The 25,093-nt window shown below is 39.7% G+C and overlaps 2 protein-coding genes across 7 annotated transcripts in view; both read left to right on the top strand.

The window, feature by feature from the left end:
- LOC114570770 (putative cytochrome P450 120) overlaps positions 1 to 8,565 on the top strand; it is an 84,893-nt gene extending 76,328 nt beyond the window's left edge. For 5 of the 6 annotated variants that reach the window (XM_028601315.1, XM_028601317.1, XM_028601312.1 and 2 more), the window contains 2 exons: positions 1,195 to 1,282; positions 7,199 to 8,565. In XM_028601315.1, the coding sequence (XP_028457116.1) occupies positions 1,195 to 1,282; positions 7,199 to 7,360 (250 nt within the window). In that variant the 3' untranslated portion in view covers positions 7,361 to 8,565. Of the gene's footprint in view, positions 1 to 1,194; positions 1,283 to 1,643; positions 1,836 to 7,198 lie in introns of those variants that run through there. The other variant, XM_028601314.1, reaches the window with a different exon arrangement.
- Positions 7,351 to 25,093, top strand: part of dusp4 (dual specificity phosphatase 4) — a 28,080-nt gene continuing 10,337 nt past the window's right edge. The window contains exon 1 of the mRNA XM_028601318.1: positions 7,351 to 7,370. The gene's annotated coding sequence lies outside the window, so the exon portion shown is untranslated. The remainder of the gene's footprint in view (positions 7,371 to 25,093) is intronic.

The raw sequence follows: 25,093 nt of genomic DNA on the forward strand, positions 1-25,093 counted from the left end.
TATTAAACCATTAGACAGATGCAGCAGAGAACACTAATATTCTCCCTTTCGCTCGTGTCTCTAACTCTCGCACACACAAAGCCCCCTACACACACTAGACCCAGACTATACACACCACTAATGCTTCCTGTTTGCCTTTAATCAGAGCTCAGGTTTCGGGAAGACAGGATGCATTAGTAGTGAGAGGGGAGAGATGGCCTGCATTAGCAGGCTCATGACAAACCTATCGGCTGGAACAACCTTTCCCTTTATTTGTTTGTATATTTTTAGATATACAGCAGTAAAGTTACAGCAGGTATGGCGAGAGAGTCAGACAGAGAACAAGTGTTGAGGTATGACTGATTCAGGCCCACATTATGTTGTCACCTTCAGACAGTTTAGTCATTCTGTCAAGAGTCTGCATGATTTTCTCTTGATGCTCCAAAGAGAAATATTAAGTATTATTTCATTGGCTCTCATGCCTCAGAGGTCAGAGGTCAGCTGGAACTAGCAAGGAGTCAGGGTGGTGTTAAAAGATGCATTTCCAGTTCTGAGTTTTTGACCACTAGAAACACTAAGGAGCAATTTCGATCCCTGTTTTGTTTGTATCATGCGTGCCACACATTCCTGCCAGTATAAGATGCAAGTACACCAATGAAGAAATGAACGGACACAGACCCAGACAATATCACAGTTGTATTTCAGACAAGTGAAACATTTAAATATCCAAAACAGAGCGCTGTTGTTTGCGTTAAAGACATTCTCTATCCCCACACTGCCAGATTTGCATTCACGTCTGCATTCATTTCTAAAAGACATATGAACAAGGTTTACTTATGTGATCATCAGTGACCACTGGCCACCATTCAGGTCCTATCATTGATTGAGAGACGTGACGTCTGCCCATCATGTTACCATCATATGATGTCAGACCTGATGGTCAGCCTGTGGATAACAGCGCCTTCTTTGACTTATTTGTTAAACGCACGCAACAGACTCATAAAGGTGGTCATTATTCTGCTGAGGGGCCGACTAAATGGAATTCAAATCCAGTCCGGTTGAACAATACATGCATTAGCGCTCTGAGTTGAAGAAAAGTTTTGTGTTCCTCCAACTATTGAAGTTTTGTCCACATACTGATATCTGCATCTCTGGTTTCTTTGCACACATTTTGCATTTGTGTGTAACCATGTAACTATGTTTTTGCATGTGCAGGAATGCAGGCCAGGAGCACTACCTGTGTTCGTTCGGCAACGGGCCTAGAAGCTGTATTGGAACTAAACTTACTGATGTCTTCCTTAAGGTGAGTCCATTTATTTGCTCATTAAACACACATAAATACATACATGCACTCACACACCAATCTCATTAGTGCCACAGTCTTTTTGAGCAAATAAGGTAAAAGATTGACCGAAGGTTGTCTTTTTTTTTTTTTTTTTTTAATTGCTTTCGGACTTAATGTTGCTTTAATTAATGTTGTTCAGCCAGAGAAACGGACACAAAGAAGAAGTTCAAATGCTGAGATGTTGAGACATTTGTGGTTCAGCAGCCTTAGCTCTGCATTTTTCATTTTTTTTATTTTTATGCTTCTGAGTCACATTTTGTGGGAAGTCTACTGGACTGAGTCACAAAAAAAAACGTCCAATGTGTTTATTCTTTTCAAGGAATGAGGAGAGGATGCAACAGAGCTGATGTCGAATATGGTCTATATTTGTAGAAATAGTGCTATAGCAGGAAAAAGGTCACTGTTGTGAGATGGAGGCAACCAGTTTTCCTCATTTGTCCATGGTAAATTAACCTATATACTGTAACTAAACTCCCCTTTATTAACAAAAATGTACATAATGCATTTTTAATTAAACCTGCCAACCTGAGAAGTCTTTTATTTAGATTGTCACATCACAGTTATGGATGTTAATTCAATATATTCATTAAAATCATTCATCCTATTTTCTGCATGTTGTTTGAACAAAAACTGTACAAAGGCTCTCATCATTTAATTTATTGAAGATTTATTATGTTTGAAGGTATAACATCTGTATGAATTCAAATATTATTATGGGAGATAGCAGTGTTTCCTCTATGTTGATTGGCAAGTGGCGGTCCACCACAGTTAGATTTCTTCCGCCACGGTTACAGAAATGTACAAAAAGCCGTCTATCAGCCGTGATTGTTAGAGAGTAGGAGAATAGCGCGGACACGCGCTTCACAACGCGAGTGGGCACGCGTGCCACTTTGAGAAAAGGGAGAAAGAAAAAAGAGACAGGCTCTCCGGAGGACCCGTTTGAGATGGCATGTGTGCATCCTTGAGAAAGTCATATAACTTATATTGTCAGTTCATTTAAGCCTGTATTAGTCTATAGTTCTTGCACAATTTAGTTTCACCTTCACCTGCTAGCTAAATTTCACGTGGCTGTTGATTCAATACAACGCCCTTGATATTATATCATGGCATAGTAGGCTAAACCGTGATTATTTCATACATTCATGTCCCGAAACATATTGGGGGAAATTCATTCAACATAGCCAAATAACTGGTGTCTGCTGTGGTGCGCAGCACTGCTCGGACCGTTCGCCACTTCCCTTTTTTTCATCCATAAACTCCACTCTTAGCTCCTCTCCCAGTTGCTGCATGAACTTCCTCTGGGACATTTTACAGCTGGTGCACTCCTTAGAGAGGATGTGTGCAATGATTCCAGCCAGTTGTAGCATGTATAAAGTTATATGAACACGTAGACAGCTACCGGCCATCTACGTGTACCGCACCTTTCACAGAGTGAGCGCGCGGTGCTTTTCTTCTGATTCAGAACAGAGTCCATCCACACCGTAGCCTACGTTACCGACTCTGGCTTTACCTTCGGCCCATTGGTGATGCCCACACTTGTTACTCGAGACCGCTAGTTATGTTTCTCTGACAGAGACTGTGATTATTACTAAGCAACCAAGATGCATCTTCAACCACCGCCTTTTGTGTAATGTATATAGCCTAAAAACAATTTTAAATGAAAATACAGACTCTTTTAGGAAAAGTCAGGTACCAGCAAGATTGTATTTTTTTATTTAGCAAAGTTATTACACACATACATTTCAAAACGGTCAAAATGACCGTCCTGGCCGTTCTAGTGTTAAGGAACAGGCCACAGGGGACCATCTAGCAGCATGTATGCTACTCAGCATTAATGGGCCAACTCTTTCTGAATTCCCCTATAACCAGCCTTGGAGTTATTTTTCCAAAAGCCAAGAAAAATCAAATGCACACAGCAAGGCTGCCAACTTTCCCACTGAGGCAAATATGCAATTAGTTTCATTATGAATGGTTTCATACTATAGCCTACTTTGGGTTTTGGTTTTGGTTTCCCTATGAAGAATTTCTTGTAAAATTATTTTTCTAGACCTACAGTTCCTCAAAAATACAGTTCAATCCAAACAAAATGAAAATATGCCTCATTGTGTGTGAATAGTGGTGAATAAATATATTTGTTTGTGAAGAGTCAGCTCTGTTTAATACGTAAAACATTTGGGGGGGGGGTTCCGACAGATCTGCCCCCACTGCTAAAAAAAATCCTAGAGGAAACACTGGATAGTATACACTGCATAGATTATATTTATTTATATTTGAATATGTTCACTAATATGAGAAAAAATGGGAATTTGCAATCAAGAGGAAAGTGAAAATTGATAAGTTTCTGGGAAAACCCTTATTAGTTATTTGTAGAAGGCCTGCTAACGGACGAAGCCACAACACTGCTGTAACTGTCGATGACTGATAACTAATGTAAAAAAAACAGAGAAAGGTGAACCATGAGCACTGCTCATGGGAATGATGAAATGCTTGTGTGTGTGTGTGTGTGTGTGTGTGTGTGTGTGTGTGTGTGTGTGTGTGTGTGTGTGTGTGTGTGTGTGTGTGTGTGTGTGTGTGTGTGTGTGTGTGTGTGTGTGTGTGTGTGTGTGTGTGTGTGTGTGTGTGTGTTAGAGATAACAGATGGAGAGCCCAAGTACAGACTGTCTGTTTAAACCACCTGCTAGTCCCCACAGCAGCACTCACTATAGCCACCATTGCCTATATACTCAGGAGACACACACACACACAGGAAGGAGAGAGATTTATTGTGCTGTGAGCCTGGACACTGGGGAGTTGAGGGTGACACCAACCTGAAAACAACTACAGTGAGCGGGTTTGAAATAGTTTGTTAGAAGTGACCATATTTGGACAAGAGGGCAGAGCTGACTGTGTTCTCTATGATTTCAATGGCGCTGTGCTAAGCTAAACGCTAAAAGGAAAACTTGAAGCCAGTTATCCAGCAGAATGAGTTGGGCGGGTTAACAGGGACCTCCGGGCACTGGCACAATTCATCTGGATGTACGGCAGTACACAGAGATTGTTGATTGTTGTCCAATTGACTTTGAAGAAAAAAACACAGTGAGAGGGTAAAAGTTTTAAAGGTCCCATATTATGCTAATTTTCAGGTTTCAACGTTTATTTTGGGTTTTTACTAGAACACGTTTACATACTTTAATGTTCAGAAAACTCAATTTTACTTTGTTGTTTGAATATACCTGTCTGAAACGCTCCATTTTAGTGCCTGTCTCTTTAAGCCCCCTCCTGAAAAAGCCCAGTTTGCTCTAATTGGTCAGCATTTCCTGGGTCTTCCGCATCTGCGCTCTTACAGTCTCTGCACCATTATTGCAGCCAGGGAATGACTGTAACAGCACTGTAGCGTCACTTTCTACCTACAGTATACATAGTATAGGATAGTTGTGACATCACAACAAAAGTCCTGATGGCTCATTTAAAGGTATAGTTTCTGAATACGGGCTGTTTGCATTTCTCCATGGATTGAGTGTATGATACTTTCACAGTATTTATGTAGCACCTCGACCTGCTTTATAATAAAAAAGACATTAAAATCCCACTTTTTTACTATATGGAATCTTTGAGACGAAACCACAGACAACACCCTAAACAAGTTCACAGCGTTTTTTATTGGAACAGTGTTATACTGTAGATACGCATTGCTAAACATCTATTCTTATTGACAGGTCAGTGTGTTTATGTTTGTGTAAGGGAAGAAAGCAGATTGCACCAATAAGCCAATGAGAGGCTCATTTCAGCAGTCCACATCAGACACATTGAGTCAGACTGTTAGCTAACATATAAAATACTGTACATTATTTAACCTAAAAGGTAAATAACGGTCACTAAAACATATTCTCTCTTTCTTCCCAGATTGTTAAAGAGCAACAAAAGCAACATATGCATACAAATATAATATAGATGGGCGTGTTACTGCAAGCTATCCTTACTGTAATGCAAATGTGAGGAATGACTCAATCCTACACACACACACGCACACACACACACACACACACACACACACACACACACACACACACTCATGAGTCATTGTTAATGTTGAGCTGATAGGAGCGCAGGTGAAAAGCTCAAAGCGGTTTGATGATCTGCTCTCTCATTCAGCTCTCCTGATTGTTCAGCAGGACAATCATATCTAATTTAAAACTAGATTACTTATTCTATTACTACTTATTGTTCCTTATTGCTTAAACGAGTGGCATAAATGGGACAAAGTAGGCACTACATTGCTCTCATACTCTTGCTTCTCTCTTTTTCCAGTCTAGTTCCTTTTCACACTCCTTGACACAGGCCGGTCAACTGTCAACCAATCACTGATAAAATAAATTCAGAAAGATGATGTACAGATCCATAGTAACGAGGTCAACCCTGCTCCGTCTTTCAGCTGAAGATTTCTCTCAGTCCATTCGTAAATATTGCTATCAGCAACATTGAACAGCATGACCCAACTCCGCTATGTGATAATGTACAAGAGATATACACTCTATCTATCAACTTGTTATGGTTGGTTTTGCCAAATGATGTCCACGTTGAACCTTATCTTTCTTTTTTTCGCTTTAAGACCACACCATTTGGCTGTAAAGTGTGTCTGGCTCTCAGCAGACTGACCACTTGCACATACCACCACTTCCACACACACACACACACACACACACACACACACACACACACACACACACACACACACACACACACACACACACACACACACACACACACACACACACACACACACACACACACACACACAAACCGGAGGTCGTGACCAGAGTAAAAAGTAGACCGCAGGGATCTAGGTCAGAGATGTGACTCATCGCCTCCTTGCTTCATCCTTTCCCTCCTCCCTCCCACCCCCACATCATCATCCTTCCCCAATTCCTTCACTTCTTGCCTCCCTTCCTCCATCCCTGTTTCATTCATCCTGCTCCTCCCCCTCTATCAGGAAAATCTTCATTCAAAAAGTGGAAGGAGGTGGGGCGACTGGCTGTTACTGGTGAATGTGATTGCTCTGTGGCTGACAATCAGCCAATGGGGAATGCTGGCTATAGTATCACCAACCATGGAGCTCTGCGTGCACTTACTATGTAGAACAAAATACTGTGGAATCAGCCGTTTGCTGTCGTGTGGTACCATTGTTCAACATTTACACAAAGGTGATTGGAGTCGAGAGTGTAATATTAATTTAAATAAAGAAAAATGAAAATTTTACACATTTAGAAAGCTCTCATTGTTGGGCGCCTGGGTAGCTCACCTATTAGAGCGCACGGCCATATATTAGAGGTTTACTCCTTAACGCAGCAGAGGTGGGTTTGACTCTGACCTGCGGCCCTTTGCTGCATGTCATTCCCCCTCTCTCTCCCCTTTCATGTCTTCAGCTGTCCTATAACAATAAAGGCCTAAAATGCCCAACAAATAATCTTAAAAAAAGAAAGCCTCTTATTGAGCTCTGCTAGATGGTCAAATGAGCACAGATATCAAGAAAGTGTTTGTGATTTGAGTCAGCCTAATGTTCCCTTTCGACTTGGCTGCTGAAAGGTGTTGCGTTGCATTCCTACTTTCAAATCTTGAAAACAACATACAAAGAAAGTGTTATGGAGGCTGTAGCTTCACACGTTGAAGACTTCTTCAGCGTTGGCGGAAGCTCTCGCTCTGCCAAGTGCCTTCTGGTTTAACATTTTGTTTTTGCACTGGTATAAAATTAGGAAATTGTCACTCCCACCCCCACTGCTCTTAACTCTAAATATCATCTGTCAAGCAGAAAGTAAGCTACGTTTATCTCGGTGCAGCAAAGACACTGAAGTTACAACACATTCAGAAAAACTCTTCCTTTTCTTGTTTTGCTGCCAGGAAGCGTGCATGTACCTGTTAAAGCACTACGACTGGTGTTTGGACCCTCCATCACAGGACCTTGAGTACAAATGGCTGCCTGTGTCTCGCCCCGCTAACCCCCCCACCATCTCTTTTACCCGACTGGATCTGACCAGATCTGACAGGAGCGACACCAACTAGGGGATGCACAGTATGTTTGGTGATGTACCTGCTTATAAATTAAAAGAAAAAGGGGGAAAAAAAGATATGAGCATTAAAGACTGTAGCTAGAGGCCACATATGCCTGTCTAGAATGTGCAGAACAAGCTGGAAAATATGTGAACACACACACACACACACACACACACACACACACACAGGGAAGCCAGCAAACTGTGAGGCTTTCCCTGCTGCGTATAATTCAGTAATCGTCCTGGGGAAAGCCGAGGAGTGTACTGGTTTCACTCTGTGTTCTCTGCCAGATATTCCGCAGCTTTGCTTCATGAATCTGCGACAGAAGACAAGCATTTAGTCTGGTCTGTTTTTTAATGGGTCATTTATTACAGTTTAAAAAGATTCACCAGATCCACAAGATGAACCTGTCTTATACATCAGATGTTGCTTCTAGGGTGAATTGAGGTACACCTTCCTTTTTGTCGTGGTGGAATTAGCTGTGAACAGAAATTGAAATTACTTCCAAAACTGCAGCTTTTATGCGGTGAGAAATCACATTTCTTTTTACCACACTGCAGCATCACTATTTAAATCAAATAAATCCAAGGGAACACACACACACACACACACAAACACACACATACTTGCACGCAGAGGTAAGCCCTCAGATTCCCTACCTAACTGCAAACCTGTCTCCCCTCCCCCTTCCACCACCTAGCAACCACCACTGCTTAGCAACAGTTCGTCATACCGACACTGACTTCAGTATGCAAGTCTCACAAACACACACACACTTGCACACGCTAACCTGGTTATTTTTGAAAGCGGTTGGCAGTGATACACATACCATCTGAATCACATGCAAATAATGCCAGAAGGCGTTTGAGAGCTACAGTTTAAATAACCTTTGTAACCTGAATGATTTTTAGCCCATGAATCATAAACTAAACTACACTCATTATGTGTCTGCCTCATAGATAAACATTTTTTTTTATTTGTAACTAATAATTTATTAATATTCAAGTGTGGTACACATTCGTTTTATTATATAGTGTGTACGTTTGCATTTGTCTTTCATAGTCATTTGAAGGCTGTAATTGTTGAATGTCTTTCTGATTTGACGTACGAGACAGTGTCTTACTTCATGTAATGTTACTATAACATCTTACTATCATGCTACATTGTTCTTTTATGAGCTTATGTGCTATATTTTTAGTAAAAAAAAAATTACATTTGGAGTAATTTATTGTTGCTGCTTCCGTTTCTGTATTCTGTCAAATTTACAGATGAAATATTCTGTTATTTTAAATTGTAGTGGTTCCCAATTTAAGGGTCAGGGCCTCCTAAAATAGATCTCATAGGTGTTGGGAAGATTCAAGGAATAAGAAAAAAGAAAATTTAGTTTTTCACTTCTGCTTCCTCAGGCCTATAAAGGTCCTTCAGATGTCACTATCTAAGAAAGAGCATAACCAGTGATCAGGGGTCACAATTCATTTTAGGGTTTCACAAGCCAAAACATTTGGAGCAGCTAGCAGTTAGTAGCTACATAAAACGAAAACATGTTCTCTAATTGCTTTCCCCCACATAGCATCTAAAAGAGAAGATTGAAAGTTAATTCTAAGACATAACAAATTACTATTCTCCAGTAAACCCCATTCAAGTATAATAAAATCAAATAAAATAGCATAGAAATAGACAAGAAATAACTCAACTCAACTTTATTCATATAGAATCTTTCATACAAACATGCAGCCCAAAGTGCTTCACATGGCAAAAATAAAAACAGACAAAATAGAAAAAAAATAAACAACAATAAATAAAAAATTGCAAGACTCAAAATTACAACAATAAAACAATGTTTTTAAAAAAATCCAGAAAGAAATGTCAATAGAATACAATAAAATATACACAGCAGGGATAAAAAAAATATGTAAACTTAAAAACTAAGGCTGTGACATTACTCTAAAAAGATAGGTCTTTCATTTTCTTTTAAAAATAAATACAGTTACAGTTAAGTTGCCCCATTTACAGAAATAAACATATAGCATCATTAATGCTGTATTTTATATACTTGCAGTCCTATCCCAGCAGCAGGAATATGTTCAATCTGAACTGGAACATGTTAGGCTACAGTGTGAATGCAGCCTGGGGTGTGTAACTGAAATGTGAGCTATGCTGTTAATGCTGCCTGCACTCTCTGTAATCAGCCATAGGCATGTGTCTCAGAAAGATGTTTTTGTCCTGCAGAGAGCTGCTCAATAAACCTACTGTGTTCTCTTTGCTGCTCTCTCGCACACACAACTATACATCCTCCTATACACAATGAATTCTGCTGCAGACGTGCATATTTCTTACTTGTCTCACTCAGCCGTTGTCTCTGTTTCTCCGTCTCTCACTGACACACACACAAACACACACACACGCACACTTGCAAACATACATCACACAAGATCTGGCAGAAAACAGGGTTCTAGTGAACAGAGTGGGATGACTCACTGCTCATCCTGCACTTGTCCGTTAGCTGCCGGTCCTCCTCGCAACAATGTACGACAGGCGAGAGCGATTCGTGATGTTATAGTATAGCATGATGTGTTATAGTATGGTTTGATATGTCAGTTACTGGTAATCACTGCACATAACTCCCTGTAAATCTGGGAATTTACGTTTGTAATCGATTACGTTCGATTACGTTCATGCAGATTATGGTCCTTTACTGATGGCTAAACCGACTATCTGTGTGCCTTCTTGTAGTCTGCCCCTTCACATTTTAAAACATAATTTAAAAATCAGCTGACCATGCAGCCACAAACAATGGCTATACTAAACTTGCTCTTGTGAATGTAATGTTGATTAATTTCAAGAATGTGATGAGCAAAAGCGACGGATGTTTTCTTTCTTGCGTGTAGATTATAACAAAATGCAGCTTTTTTTAGACTGTGTGTGTGTGTGTGTGTGTGTGTGTGTGTGTGTGTGTGTGTGTGTGTGTGTGTGTGTGTGTGTGTGTGTGTGAAGCTTAAATTTGTATTATGTGCACAATATTATATATTCAATACATCTCACATTGTATGCACATGTTGTATGAAGGGATAGATCAATAGATAGATGTTTAGAAATAAACTGTACACTACAGGTTACTCATTTTCCATCCAGGATTGTGAGAAAAAGGAAATCATATTGGAATGGACGGACGGACACACACACACACACACACACACACACACACACACACACACACACACACACACACACACACACACACACACACACACACACACACACACACACACACACACACACACACACACACACGTCTAACAGGAGGTAGGACAGTGTATCCAGATGGCAGAACAAAGCCTGAGGTCAGTTTTAATGAGCGGAGCTAATTACCACATGACTGTTCTATCTGTCCACTCCCGGTGGACTGTTGGCCTTTAATAGGGTATACAACAGGAAGTAAAGGCAGGAAAAGCCCACCGCCCAACCCTGCCACATACAACCAAATAGTAGTCACCGTAAAAAATGTGTGATACACGCACCCAGCACAGTTTTTATAGACCCAGTAGACTTAAAGTCGACTGGTGATAATAGAGTGTACAGTACTATAAACACACGCATTCTACATTAGATCTGCAATAAAAAAATGAGTGTTTGCTAACATGCTAACTTTTGCTTTGCTGAATGGAACTTTTCCCAACGTAACTGGTAACCCCACTAATAAAGAAGTTAGTTTATGACATGCTCTTTGGCCTGGCAACTAACATTCATGTTAGCATTATTACTTCAGGCCATAAGCTAATTAGCCAGACACGCTAACATTTGGAGCTGATATTGGAGCTGAAAGACACTGGGAAGGGGGTTTAGTGAGCTGTCATTGTACACACACAGAGACACACTCACATAAACGCACAAGAATGTGTCTGTCAATGCAGCACACAAACTCCTTGCTGCTTACTGTGTTTGTCTGTGCCCAGACAAGCAGGAAGAAAAAGCTATTAGTCACTGAGGTGCCATCAAGCACTGTTTAATTTATCTTCCCTGTGCTGCTGAACTCCGTGCTGCAGCTCAGATTCATCAGGGAGCTCTCAGGAGCACAGCACTCTGCCAAATATATGTATAAAATCATTCGTCGACCTATATCTCTTGATTTGAGAGCCTCTGACAGACAGAAGTAGTGAGCTAGTTTCTGGTTATACAGTAACATCAGTTGAGTTTCAGGTCGCCCGTAGAATATTAATGAACTTCCTGTGACTTGTTGAGGAAGTCGATGGATGTGCGGACACAGCTTACGATCTACTGCATAGTTTATGTCCTCAGTCGACAGCACTGAAGTCAGAGAGTGAATGCCTTTATGTTAGAGCCTTTATGAATTTGAAATTGAACATTGACTTTCGTATTCAGATAATATGGCCTACATTTATTTTTGAATTAAGAAGGGCTGTGATGCTTTGAGCCTATTTCTTATGTCCGCATGACTGACAATGTTAACTGGCTGATGTTTAGCAGGTACAATGTTTACAATGCCATCTTAGTTAAGCATGCTGACATTAGCTAATTAGCACTAAACATAACGTACAGCTGAGGCTAATGAATGTCGTTAGTTTTGCAGGTATTTATTTATAAACCAAAGTATTGGACAAATTCATTGTCATGCATTAGCATAGACATTATCTTGACCTAGATGCTTCTGACACACAAATAACGCACCGGTTTACTAAGCATTCAGACTATTTCTGGACTAGCTGTCATCCTTTTGTGACTCTTATTATAATTTCACAATTACAATCAAGTCTTGTTCCATGATGTTGCAATTGTAATGTGAGAGATGGTTAGGAAACACGGCAGTCGCATGAGTGCTTGGGAGTAGAGTTGAGTAAAAGCATCCCTCTCCAAACTCCCTACTCCCTCTCTAATTGACATACTCTTTTAAACACTTTTAACCACTCGTCCTCCTCCTCTGTCTCTCATGTCGCTCCCCTCCATTTCTCCCCCTCTCCTCTCTCTGGGACTGCAGTCATTCATTTCGGCATCATGGAACAACACTTGACCTGTTTTTAGCTGCTGGGGTAATGGCCCTGTCTCCGGTGACGTCCGCTTGGGAGGAAGAAGGGGAGGTGAAGGGAGAGGTCAGAGGAGAGGAGAGAAAAGAAGTTGTCTAGGAGAGGCAAAGTTTAATGAAAAGTCAACATTTAACAACTGTATTGTTATGCTGAAGTCACTAATAGCTATTAGTATGTGCTGCTGCTCAGTGTCTTTATATTTGTATATATTACAACATGTTTTCATTGTTAGTAACAATAAAGACTGGGCATTAAAAAATGAGGCTGTCTAAGGCAATATATTTTTCTTATCGTTAGCAAAAGAACCAAACCAACAACTGTGTATTCAAATCCTGATATATAGTATTCCTTTTGGTCATAGAGCACCATTGTGTCCAAAAACGATTAGAAACATCAGTGAGACACACCATTGCACTGGGTGACGTGTTCCTTCATTACCATGGCACTGGCACAGTAGTTTATTTTGAGTCAATCCTACACTGTCCTGAAGCTGTAAATACTTACCAGCCCACCAAATGTGTATTAATCTGCCCCTGAAAATAGTCCCCAACAAATGCACTATTTACTCTTTGTAAATGTTTGAGTAACGTTTGCTAAAAATTACAGTGCCCAGCTGTTTTAGGAAATCATTTACCTTTTTTTTTTTTTTTTTTTTTAAATGAAAGTTTATATTCATGACCTGTTTTTAAAGATATACATCTTCGGTAACATCAAAGTAAATGTCCAAACTGTTTGAGATTGGGTTGTAAAGGGGAATGTATCCCTTGCCTTTCCACTGCACTATTTAAATATCAAACTACCTCCTGGTTGTAGATGTGTTGCTATGTAATTTTACCAGATGGGTATTGTTATTTACTTATTGCTTGATCAGATTGTTCCTGGTTTAAATCAAACTTTTGTTACTTTTATGAGATTTATTATTATATGCATTTTAATTTCCATTCACTTTTAGACATACTGGACAACTAACTTCCACTCCCTGAATTAAATTGCTTAAAATATCATAAATCTTGGTCAGACCAGGGCACCATCCAGACTGCATTCTTAGCCTCAATCTGTGTCGTTTGCTTGGTGTTACAGAGCTCTGTAAAAAGTATGTTTATCCTCAGCTATTAGGAAAGCTGGCTTCCCAACACGCTCAGATATAGAGACAACAATAGCAGTCCTGTTTCTTCCACAGCATTAGCCGTGCTCACACAGTTTGAATTAAGAGGTCAGGCCACTTTTGTAATAGTCCCTTTTTCACTCCTGACCATGAATATTTTTGGGTGATACAATCACACATTATTTCATATATAATGTTATCTAATAGAATTGCAGAGTTTAGAAATGGGTGATAGTCATGCGTCATCCTGAGTTTACTGCAATCTTTTAAACTTTCCTTATTTAAGTCAGCCAACTAATGTGGAATGGATAATTATATGAATGCAGAATATATACAGCCAATATTTGGCTATAGACTCTGACCTTGTCACTCCTTACAGCCGATTTGGGGAGTGATGATTAATACGTTTTCCCCAGGGTACTGGGGAGGTATGGCTTATGACGTACTAGCGGTAGTGGTAGCAGAGTTTTCAGGTGCACCTGGCATGGCTGAACATAAGACTGATCAAAGCATTGCAGACTTACAGTAAATACTTTGCCCTATTTTAAATGGTGGATTAGAAATACGTCACAGCAAGTAGATTGTGTCGTGTCTGTTAGTGTTGCAGGCAAGGCAAGTCTGTCTCAACTAGCTCGCAGACTGTGCTTCTATTATTCCACAGATACCTGTACTTAACTCTATATAGTTTATGATACATTCATAAAACAGTAGTTGCATCACTAAAGAAGCACGCTGGTAGAACAGATGATTGAATCAAAGGCACAGTTAAAAGGCACACTCAGCAGAGATGAGCGATTACTGGTATATTGGTAAATTGTGGCAATGAGCAGTATGGAGAAATGGGATTATATAAGCGCACTGTAATAATAACAAGAGCAGTGTAAGTAGCTAAATTTCAAAGAAAGGTGTCACTCTTAACTACCTCAAACTCACAAGTCATAATAATATAAATAGTCCCATTTACAATACTAGGATGTACTTTACAATTCGGAAAAATATGTAACTGTCCGCTATTGGTATGCCCCAGCGCCGGCGACAACATTACAGAGGCATTATGTTTTTGGGTTGTCCCCTCTGTCCGTCCCATTCTTTTGAACACGATATCTCAGGACCCCTGCAGGGAATGTCTTAATTCCCTGCTACTGTACATCACTGTGTTCTCCATGCGGTTTTTACCCCCTCAGAACATATCCCAGTGGGAGTGTAGGAGGAGATGTTTGTCTTTGCACAGTTACAGCAGTTAGAACATGAGTAGTAACAGCGAAACTCTCTCAAAAAGAAAAACACATTTCCATAGAAACTGAAGAATGGGCTTAGTGTTTGGCTGCTACTGGTGGAATAAGTAGGAGGTGGACTGTGAGTTCCAGTACTTTCCAGTGATAACTTCCTCCTGGGGTTTGGATGGTTTCAGGCTTTGAAGAAAGAATTAAGTATTAAATCCTGCCCACATAGTGTCTTCCTGAATGTGATAAACAAGGTCAAATTCAAGTACAATGGAGATGGCTAACATTCCCAGCAGTAGACAACAAACGAGACAAGAGGCCCAACATATTATCAAGTGTTTCCGGCAACCACAAGTTTCAGTGCCATTAAAGCACAATGTTGAAGCGAATGCGTGACAGGCTGAAGGCATTATTCGTGGGAAACATTTTGACGGAAGAAGCATTTCCCCTGCAGCTAGAATGAAAGCTGGTTAGTGGGACATATGGGATATGGAGAGTGCAGTCAAAAAAAAAAAAAAGATAACTCACTATCGTTTTTTCCCAGAATTTGGGCAACCCTCAATAAGTTCAGTTCCGTTATCTGACAGCCCAACTCTTCTGTAAATATTGTCCAAAAGTAGCTCTTTTCAGGGTGGCTATTTATAGGCATCATATTAAAGCAAAGGGCATGGACAGTATTGCTTGCAGCATAAACAGACAATGGGTACCCATGGCAAAATCAATGTGGATAATGCTTTAAAAGAGCAAAATATCATGTCAAATCAGCCACAACACAATGAGATTAGCTGAGAGGTCCAGTAAATGTGACTTATAAATATGATGATATTTAGTGGTCTGATTGGAAGTTACTATAGCAGAAAAGAAGACAGTGTGCAATTCGATTAAGCAGAATGAGAATGTGATTTTCAGACAGCAGAGAGCAATTTTACCTTTATGTAGTGAGGAACAATTGACTCGGCATGTACAGTATGTTCTTTCACAGCAAGTAGTTATTCATCCGTCTCTATGTCCACATCTTATAAACCCAGCATACAATATTTATTTATTTCTATTAAAAATGTAATATAGTATATATAGTATATAACACATATACAGAAACATGAACTATATATATATATATATATATATATATATAGAAAATAAAACAACAGATCTGCAGGAGAAGGCAAAAAACATCCCAGCAAAAGAAAGAGCAATTATTTATTATAAACCGTTTGAAGATGGCATCAAGTTACATCTTCCAATTAATAACATTGAAATAAAATATTTTCTTATAACGTCTAAAGGCAAGCTTGTCAGTTGTCTCCTTAGTCTTCTCAGTTGATTTGTGTGTTCATTTTTTATCCTGGAGAAGGCGGTATGTGCTGAGATGTAAAAAAAAAAAACGCTTTTCTCAGAGTCTCTCGCCTCCGCCTTCTTCTCAGTATCTTTATCGTTCCATGGATTCAAACCCAATTCCCCACCCACCTTGTACGATTCAACTCCCCGCAATTTTCTATACAGCTATTTCTATATTGCTCAAGTTAAAATCAACAACATTCTCTATTTGGATAGGGTGTGCTGTTTGATAATCACATTATTCCTCGGAAATCAGGAGTCAAATAACTGAATAAGTGAACTAAATGCTTTCCTTGGAAGGATGATCCTTGGATCTGATGTTACTGTATGAACAAGTCTATCAAGTGTAAACAAAAGCAGTATTCATATTTAAAACATTTGTTGTATCTCCAAACTATCTGTTCTATGTCTTTAGTATCAAACACTCCCTGCTTGTAGGCTGGAAATGTCATTGCTCTTATGCAGCTGTAGTCACATTCACAACAGTTACAGTGAGCTGCTAAAAAAAAGAACCCACTTTCAAAACCTCCATTAAAACTTCTCAAAGCATTATGCAGCATCAGCACGCTAATATACCCATATTTTTGCCAAAATATGGCTACATTTTTTACGCTAGTTCAAATAGCTGTTTATGTTCACACATGCATTTTCTGATCAGCAACTAATGTGCAAATCTTCAATATATTTATAAGAAGTTTGGGCAAAAATGAAGAGTTGGCTTGATCCACCATGTCCACACTGTGTCTGTGTGGACAGCAGCTGGCAGGTTAGTTCTGTAAGCAGGATATTGTTTGCAGGTTCACACATGACTGGGAGTTGGTTTTCCTTTAGGCAACATTAAACAGTGTGTGTTTGCTTTCAGACAATGTTTCCCTGTAATTTGATAAAGGAATCCATTAGAGAAATGTTATTGCAGGTCTTCTGGTTTCTACTGGAATTAATTAATTTTAATGGAGCGTTTTGATGTTATTGGTCCAGTGCTGTTTCCTAACCACTACTGCTACTGGATTCAGCTGGTAGATGGCAAAAAAAATCCTTCATTAACAGTTTATCTGTTTACATATGTGCAAATCCCCAATTCTTCTAGATTTTCTTAAAAGCATCAAGATCAGGGACATGCACAGCTGTGTGCTATTGTTGCCTGGAGCCTGAATAAACTTTTTTTTTCTTCTTTTTTTTTGCTGTGGTGGCTGCATCAATAAGATTAGCCCATCATTAGTAAAGTTAAATCAAAGGAAATTGCCATATCCTCCAATATTGTTTAAACAATGTTGCCACCATATGTCAGCTTCAGCTGGGTTGCCTTTTTTTTCCAGGTTAGAGCAATAGCCCCTCCAAATGTCTCCTTATTTCAAAACTGACAACAGATAAGTAAATCCTAACTTATTGCCATATCTGTGAGGGTTATGTAAGCTAGAGACAGAAGTTAAATTGCAAATATAGTAAATTATACAAGTCATTTTGGTTAAGTGGCAAGACATTCAACCCACTGAGCAAAAGCATGTAAATGGTTGTTTGGTTCAAGCTCCTCCATGAGGTTCCGCAAGGTTTAAGTGAAAGTTTAGTTACAATCAACATCTTACATCTTCGTCTTCTCTGCTGCATATTCATACAGCATGAGAGCAGGAAGCACACAGGACGAGAGCTAGCTTGACAAATATTACAACACACAGGACATAATAGGATTCAGTTGCGTTGTAGGCCTACTGTGGCAGTCAGATTGTGTTAACACCTTGAGCCCTGAGTTTTATTTTGAGCCTCCAGCGGGTACAGAGGGGGGGAAATGTTTCAGTTGTGTGTTGTGTAACTCAAGTCATGTTGGCTGTCAAACAATTGGGCAATTGACTCATGGCTGTACACTCATACACAAACACACACACACTCACACAGAGGAAATTCAATCACTTAAATGTGACCGTGTCACATTAACAAGGACACTCTGCTTCCTCTCGTCCCTCCCCCATTCATCTCCTGTCTTCCTCTCCTCCCCACTCCTCCCCATGTACCCTCCATCACTGGTCAGCTGCCCTTCATGTTGTCTCTGGGAAAATTAACAGAAAGGTATGAGACACAGGTCAACATGACTTCAGCATGGTTTGTCTTTCTGTATATGCATGTGTGCTTTGAGATTATGTGCTTGTCTCTATGTGTGTGTCCGCACGTATGTTTCTACCTGTCGTCACCAGTCATAGTTACCCCGCTCGTTGCCTGAGTAACCACAGTTTGTGGCTCCGTCAAAGTTTTTCAAACTGAAACATGTCAGATTGATGACGTCAACTTGTGTGTCAAGTCTCTGCCACATGAGGTGACGGCGAGAGTGCGGTGCCAGGTTGTGTGTCTTGGTGCATGCTAGCAGCAGTAAAATATACAGTTTTAGCATCCAAATGCAAAAATTAAATGTACGTTTTGCATATAAGAGTGTTTGTGTACGGATGTGGAAAGGGGTTTTAACGGCAGTCTGTTTCCTGTCTTTAATCCCCGTGTCCGTTCTGTTCAGACTGCCACATGTCAGACAAACACACTCGCACACACAAGTTTTGCTTTAGCCCTGCCTGCTACTGACTTGAAGATAATCCTCCTCACTGTCTTCATTCATAGTCATTCATTCAAAACTCAGCGAGAGAAGCTGAGCCACTGATGCAAATAATGAGAATCCTTTTTTTTTTTTCTTTAAAGGAAAAAAATTAAACTCTGGTTTAAGAAGAGGTCATTAATGGTTAGTAGTTTTTTAACCAAATAGCAAAAAGTATCAAAATATTTTTTTTCTTTCTCACTTTGACACATGTACACAGTGACATATTTGCCCCTGATGGTACTGAATTATACTGACATACACAACTAATTTTGTCAGTTATTTTATGTTTTATCTAACTTTATTATATGTTGTGTGTATGTTTTGTGTGTACACCTATTATTTTCACATTATTCTCACATTTACAGGTACAGTTAAATGTTGCACCAAAATCAATTAATTCCAGTGGATTAGGTAAATCTGTGTATTTTTCACCTCAGGTTCAGTTTACGTGAACTCTAGCACATCTTGAATGTGCTGACCTATGGGAGAACAGAGAGCTGGAGAATCCAAAATGGAGATGTTGCATCATCTACTTTCATTTAACCTTGTCTCTCTGAGTATAAACTGCATTACAAAAGAGGAAGGATTTGAGAGTTACAGTTTGGACTAGGATTTACATGACTAGGCTGTGAACCTTTTTTCCCATTAGCAACTGAGCTAAGAAGCTTGATAACTGGCAGTTAGCAAGCAGGCTAGCTCAGAGAGCTTTTATCTTTCTCCAGTAACATTTATTGAATGAAATGATGAACAGTTCAGAGAACAAAAGACTATGGGGAGTAAACGTCCTGTACAGAGAAAATGACTGTGTTAGCCTGTTCCCCGGCTGGCTAGCGTGTCAGCACTTAGCTTGCTATCTACAGTAGTTTACCAACTAGCCCTGCGCGGGTTCCGCCATCCATTCCGACATACCCCCACTCCGAAATTGACGTCTAATTGTCGGAGTGGCGGCACTTCCATTGTTTTCAAACGTCCAACCACTCCGACAATTTTTGTTTCCATTAGGGTTAGGGTGTGGGGTTAGGGTTAGGCAATAGCAGCATGTCGGATTAGCGGCATGTCTGAATAGAAGCATGTCGGAGAGGCGGCATGTCGGACTGGCAGCATGTAACTGCCCTGCGCGTAGTCACTATGTCACCAAGCTTCTATAACTAAGCCTACACATTTTGTCAAAACACACGGATGAATTTTGCTGTGCATGTCTGGTGTGACCAGGCCATAACAACTTGAAAATTAGCCGTAAGTGATACAAAACTCTGCTGGAAAGTGTTTCATGTCACCACGTCATCTAAATATGATGCCTGCTTGTACCTTCACCTTTCTCTTTGGTATCGCCGCTGTCTCTTAAACCCCTCTGCACCAGGCTGTGGACATTACCCAGACTGCACCATATAAAAACAAGCAGTCTGGACTTGTGCCAAATATTGAGACAATATTTATTACAGGAAGGTACTTTAGAAAACCTTAGCTTCCTCCAGGATCATAACCTCTTCTATTCTCATTTACTAGAACAATATTTGTATTAGCCTCTTAGTTTGAAAACGCAGTTTGAACGTTGTTGGGTGTAACAGGAATGTTTGGGTGCACAATTGCCCATGGCTTACAGATGTTTGAGTAAAATATGAATAGGTTTGAATATGATCTCACCGTTTCATCCTGTGCTAATTTGACTATTCAAAACACACACAGGGATTTGAATGATGAATAAGTGTTTTTTGTGTGTGTGAGAGAGAAATAGATAGAGACAGAAGAAAAAAAAATAAGATTATATACACGTAATGTCACTTTTATTTTAGGTTTATTTGCCGCAATTTGGGTTGAAAATGTCATGCCACTGTAATAGCAATTCTCCATAACAAGCAAAGGCGTGCTTTATGTAATGTACATTTTCTGTTAGGCTTCATTTTTTTTCTCATTGGTTTCTTTGAACATAAAAAGTGTAGCGGCGTGTTCCTCACAGTGCTGGAAGATTAGCATGTGGTGCTAACACCAAGGCAGAGTTTGACATTTACGTTAAAAGAATAGTTGGACATTTTTGAAAACGCATTTATTTGCTTTCATGCTGAGAGTTAGATAAGAAGATTGATACCACTCTCTTTTCTCTTACCCTAGTCCCGCATTGCCAGACCTTCCTGCACAGCGCTGTTAAGGAGGGTCTGGCTAGTCCACACAGCATTCCAGGAGGGGAGAAAAACGTGCTCTGGTTTATTGGCATTTCTTTAAACCAATCATAATCGTCATGGGCGGTGCTAAGCACCAGATGGAGCCACGGTGCCGCTGCAAAATAGCCTCGGGAAGGAACTTGTTTTGGTGGAACGTGTACATTCAAAAGTTGTTTTAATCGCGCAACAGAAAACTCAGATTGGACAGATAGTCTAGCTAGCTGTCTGGATTTACCCTGCAGAGATCTGAAGAGCAGTTAACCATAGTCATAAATCGACCAATTTGAAGTCACAACAACTTCTGCTTCTTGCCAAGTCATCATTGTAAATTTGTTCTGTATTGACTTTCCTAATTAAATTTGGTTGAAAATAAAAAATAAACATAAACTGAAGCCGGGTCAAAAGTTAGGGATTATCAAATAGCGCAGTGTTTGCACTTAAGGCTGAGGAGGAAGTAGGCAACACAATGATCAAATAAGAAACTCACAATTCCCATTCACAATAACCAGTTGGAGTATTCAGGCAATTAGGCATGTGCGTGTGTGCCGACAGTGTCTGCAGCCTTGCTGCACTAGGTTAGCATGTGAAGTCCAGACGAGAAGGGATTCAGTGTGTGTGTGTGTGTGTGTGTGTGTGTGTGTGTGTGTGTGTGTGTGTGTGTGTGTCTGTGTGTGTGTGTGTGTCTGTGTGTATGTGTGTTCAGTAAGTTGGTCCACTGAAATGAGGATAAGCAGCTGGTGACCTGTTTTATTACTCATTAACCCACAGAGTCTCCACAAACAGCTCTGGATAAACATTCCAACCCAAAAAAACATTTCCTAAAGCGTTAGCATCACGTGTTTTTATCTAATACATCAATTCAGGTTTACAAAAATATTGAAACTTATTTCCATTCTGTTTAATGTTTGATTTCCAAAATCTGACACATGTAACCTGGGGACGCAAGTACTGTAGACACTACTTTCTTTTAAGGGTTTACATGCCAAAGGGTTGGGAACTACTAAAGGGTACCGTGTGCCTACAAATAGTCGGTGTAGAAATTTCATTGTGGAAATTTCACTCAACTCTCAAAACAATGTTTTCTCACTTACCCCATTAAGCCATGCATATAGTTACTATACTGAGTAACTGGGACACATTGCTCTTTTTTTCATGCTTTTTAATTTACTCACCATTATTGTATTGTAGAGAGTGTTATGCTTTATTTGGGATTTCGGTAAACCAGCATTTTAATGTGTTAGACACCTGTTGCATATTTTTTCCATTATGTGTCCTTTTCCTAAACAGTAAAAACAGATCATACTTGACCAACATGCACAATAGCACTGACAAAATGTGGTTTGTTACTGTTTTTATTTCAAAAGAGGGGGTCGAAAAATATCATCTTTATGATTTGGTTGGTGAAAAGGTTAAACTGTTTGTCAGTGACTAGAATTTGCCTCTGACAGAAAAAATATGGATCTGCTCCAAACAGAGTAACAACCCCCACCACACCACTCACTTCCGCTGCTCAACTCCCCCTGCCTCTATCCTTTGCCCTCTTTCTCACTCTAACCTTTTTTCTATTTAGCCCTCCCCCCTCCCCCCTCTCAAAAACAAGAACATCATAGAAACAACAGAAAAGTAGCTTTGTCTCTCATTGTTTTTCTCTCATATGTTCATTCTTTTGTTCCTCTTTCACACACATAACTATCACTCCTTCATCCCTCTCTCCCTTGCCTCTATCGACACACTCACACAGACACATGACAAACGGCACAAACTCATTCATGAAAATGTTGCGGCACTCAGTCAAGGCTTAACCACTGGATTATGGGATTGGAGAGAGGGACAGATCTAGAACATACACACATGAATTACACACACACACACACACACACACACACACACACACACACTCATACAAGTCTGAGTGTGTTTTTGTTTTTAATGGTGTATTGGTGTTTTAATTATCCTGCCTTGTGGACTTTATTTGTACTCAATGTATGCAGGATTTCCATTCTAAAACAACAGCAGTTCATTGCACTATTATTGACTACTGTTTATATATTATACAGCTACATTACATACTTTTCATCTAGAGCTCATTCAAAGGGATACTTTGACATTTTGAGATACACCTATTCACTTTCTTGCTGAAAAGTTTGAGTGTGTCAGGATTTTTGGCATATTGTACATTATGCTTCTGTGTTGCATATTTTATACCTGACACTTTACATCATGATGTTCTACTGTATATAATTCTTATTATCTTTACTCACAAAAACATTCTCTTTTTATTATTGCTCTGTATGATTACATGTTATTGAAGAGCCTGTGTCACATGTGAAGGGACTACAGATGAAAGCCTTTTAGCTAACCACACCATTTATAAAAAAGCTGTATTACTGTAATATGCACTGTGCCTGTAAGTGAGAAAATTATCAACATTATACAGAGAGAGGATGATGAGGGTAAAAAAAGAGACAAAGTGCATGATTAGAGAGAAGACGAGGAGTAAAAAAGGAGTACGAGAGATATTTACCAACACTGACGTGTGCAAAGCTCATATACAAAATGTCCTCTCTCTCTAACTCGTCCACTTTATTGATGGATGACGGCATGGGGGCGAGGGATATGAGGGAATGAATGGATGGACAGGGAAGAGCAGTGGGAGAGGGATGACATCAGTGCAGAGTCTCTCTCCAGCCAATCCCCTCGCATTCCCCTTTGATGTCTCCGCCCTCCCACACCTCTCTCTTGTTGCTACGGCAGCAGCACCAGGCAGCGCAAAAGGCATTTTTTAGGGTTGATAGTAATGCGGCGTGGTGTGTGTGTGTGTGCGTTTGTTTATATGGGACACTAGAGGCTGCAACACAACACAAGTAATCACATCTTTTTTCTTGCTCAATCATCCATCCATCCCTCACCTACCCTCCTCCCTCTCTGTCGTTGCCATCCTTCATCTCTTCCTCCACTTCCTCCCTGCTGTGCCTGTCGCTGTCTCGTCTTCCATCTTACCTCTTACCTCTTCTCGTCTGAACATTCAAGGTCCTTTCATTCATGATTTATTTTTGCTGCAGTGCTTCTGTTAACTGTTCACCGGCAGCAAACTTGATACACACCTTTACATGCACACGAAATATATATATATATATATATATATATATATATCATACAACATTTTCTGCAAGGAGTCACTTTTAACACTTGGAAAATGTGGATATATTGTACAAAATCTTATCCAGAGGCATGAATGACAAACAAGAAAGGCAGATATTTCCATAGAGGGCACGAGGAGCTTTGTCAAGTCTGATAATAATAATAATAATAATAATAATAATAATAATTCAAGTGGTATCTTTTGAAGCTACAAATTTATAGGAAAAAACACTGCATTGCAACAAACGTCAAGCTTGAAAGATGTGCCAGGGAAGATCTAATGAAAGATTCTATTGAGTTGTTTTATGGTAAATGTAGAATTCAGTGTTTTTGGAGTTTGGCCCGTACGGAACTAAAATTCAGGATATCTCGACCTTTTGCTGAATCAATTATGATCGTTCTTTTTAAATCTGTCACTTGCAACTTTACGGAAGTCCAATACTAAATTGCTGTACCGCTTTGAAACTGAGAACAGGTACTGCGTCTACATATGTTAGAACAACATATTCTCATGGCTAGTAACTTCAGACAATATGTATCCTATGAAAATCAAAACATTTTGTATTATATACAGAAACTGAAACTTTTTCATATAACACAAAATGTGACTGCTTCCTTTTTTATAGACATACCTACATCTTTTTATCCCTATATCTCTGGCCTTTTAACCATGCAACATTTCCTCTTTAGAGGTTTTGTTTTTGCTCACTGTTAAGTCTAGACAGTCTCTTTTCTTTCACTATCTCAGACAGCAATAGCAGTTTCAGATGCTAAATGTAATTTCAACATTGGTCTCAGATCATACTTGTATTACATCAGTTACATGTTGTTGAAATATTAATTAAAAATAAATCAGATACACACTTCAAGAGTTTGGTATTAAGGCCTGTGAACAACAACAAAAACCACACAAATCCATATGCCCATGTACTGTATGGAAATGTTTATCTGTCTGTCTCTTTCAGCTGGAGTGTCTGCCTATTTTGCAGCCAGTCTGTTTGTGTCAAGGTGTCTGGCTTTTTTCCTCCTCTCATCTGCTGCTGTGCTGCTCTCTCTCGTAACCATGGAAACGGGATCAACATGCAAATACCTAGGCACGCTAACTAAGGCTAGGAGATGCAAATTGCATTTCCTCTTGTAGGATTACACACCCACACACACA

This window comes from Perca flavescens, chromosome 16, assembly GCF_004354835.1.
Source record: "Perca flavescens isolate YP-PL-M2 chromosome 16, PFLA_1.0, whole genome shotgun sequence".
NCBI lineage: Eukaryota > Metazoa > Chordata > Actinopteri > Perciformes > Percidae > Perca > Perca flavescens.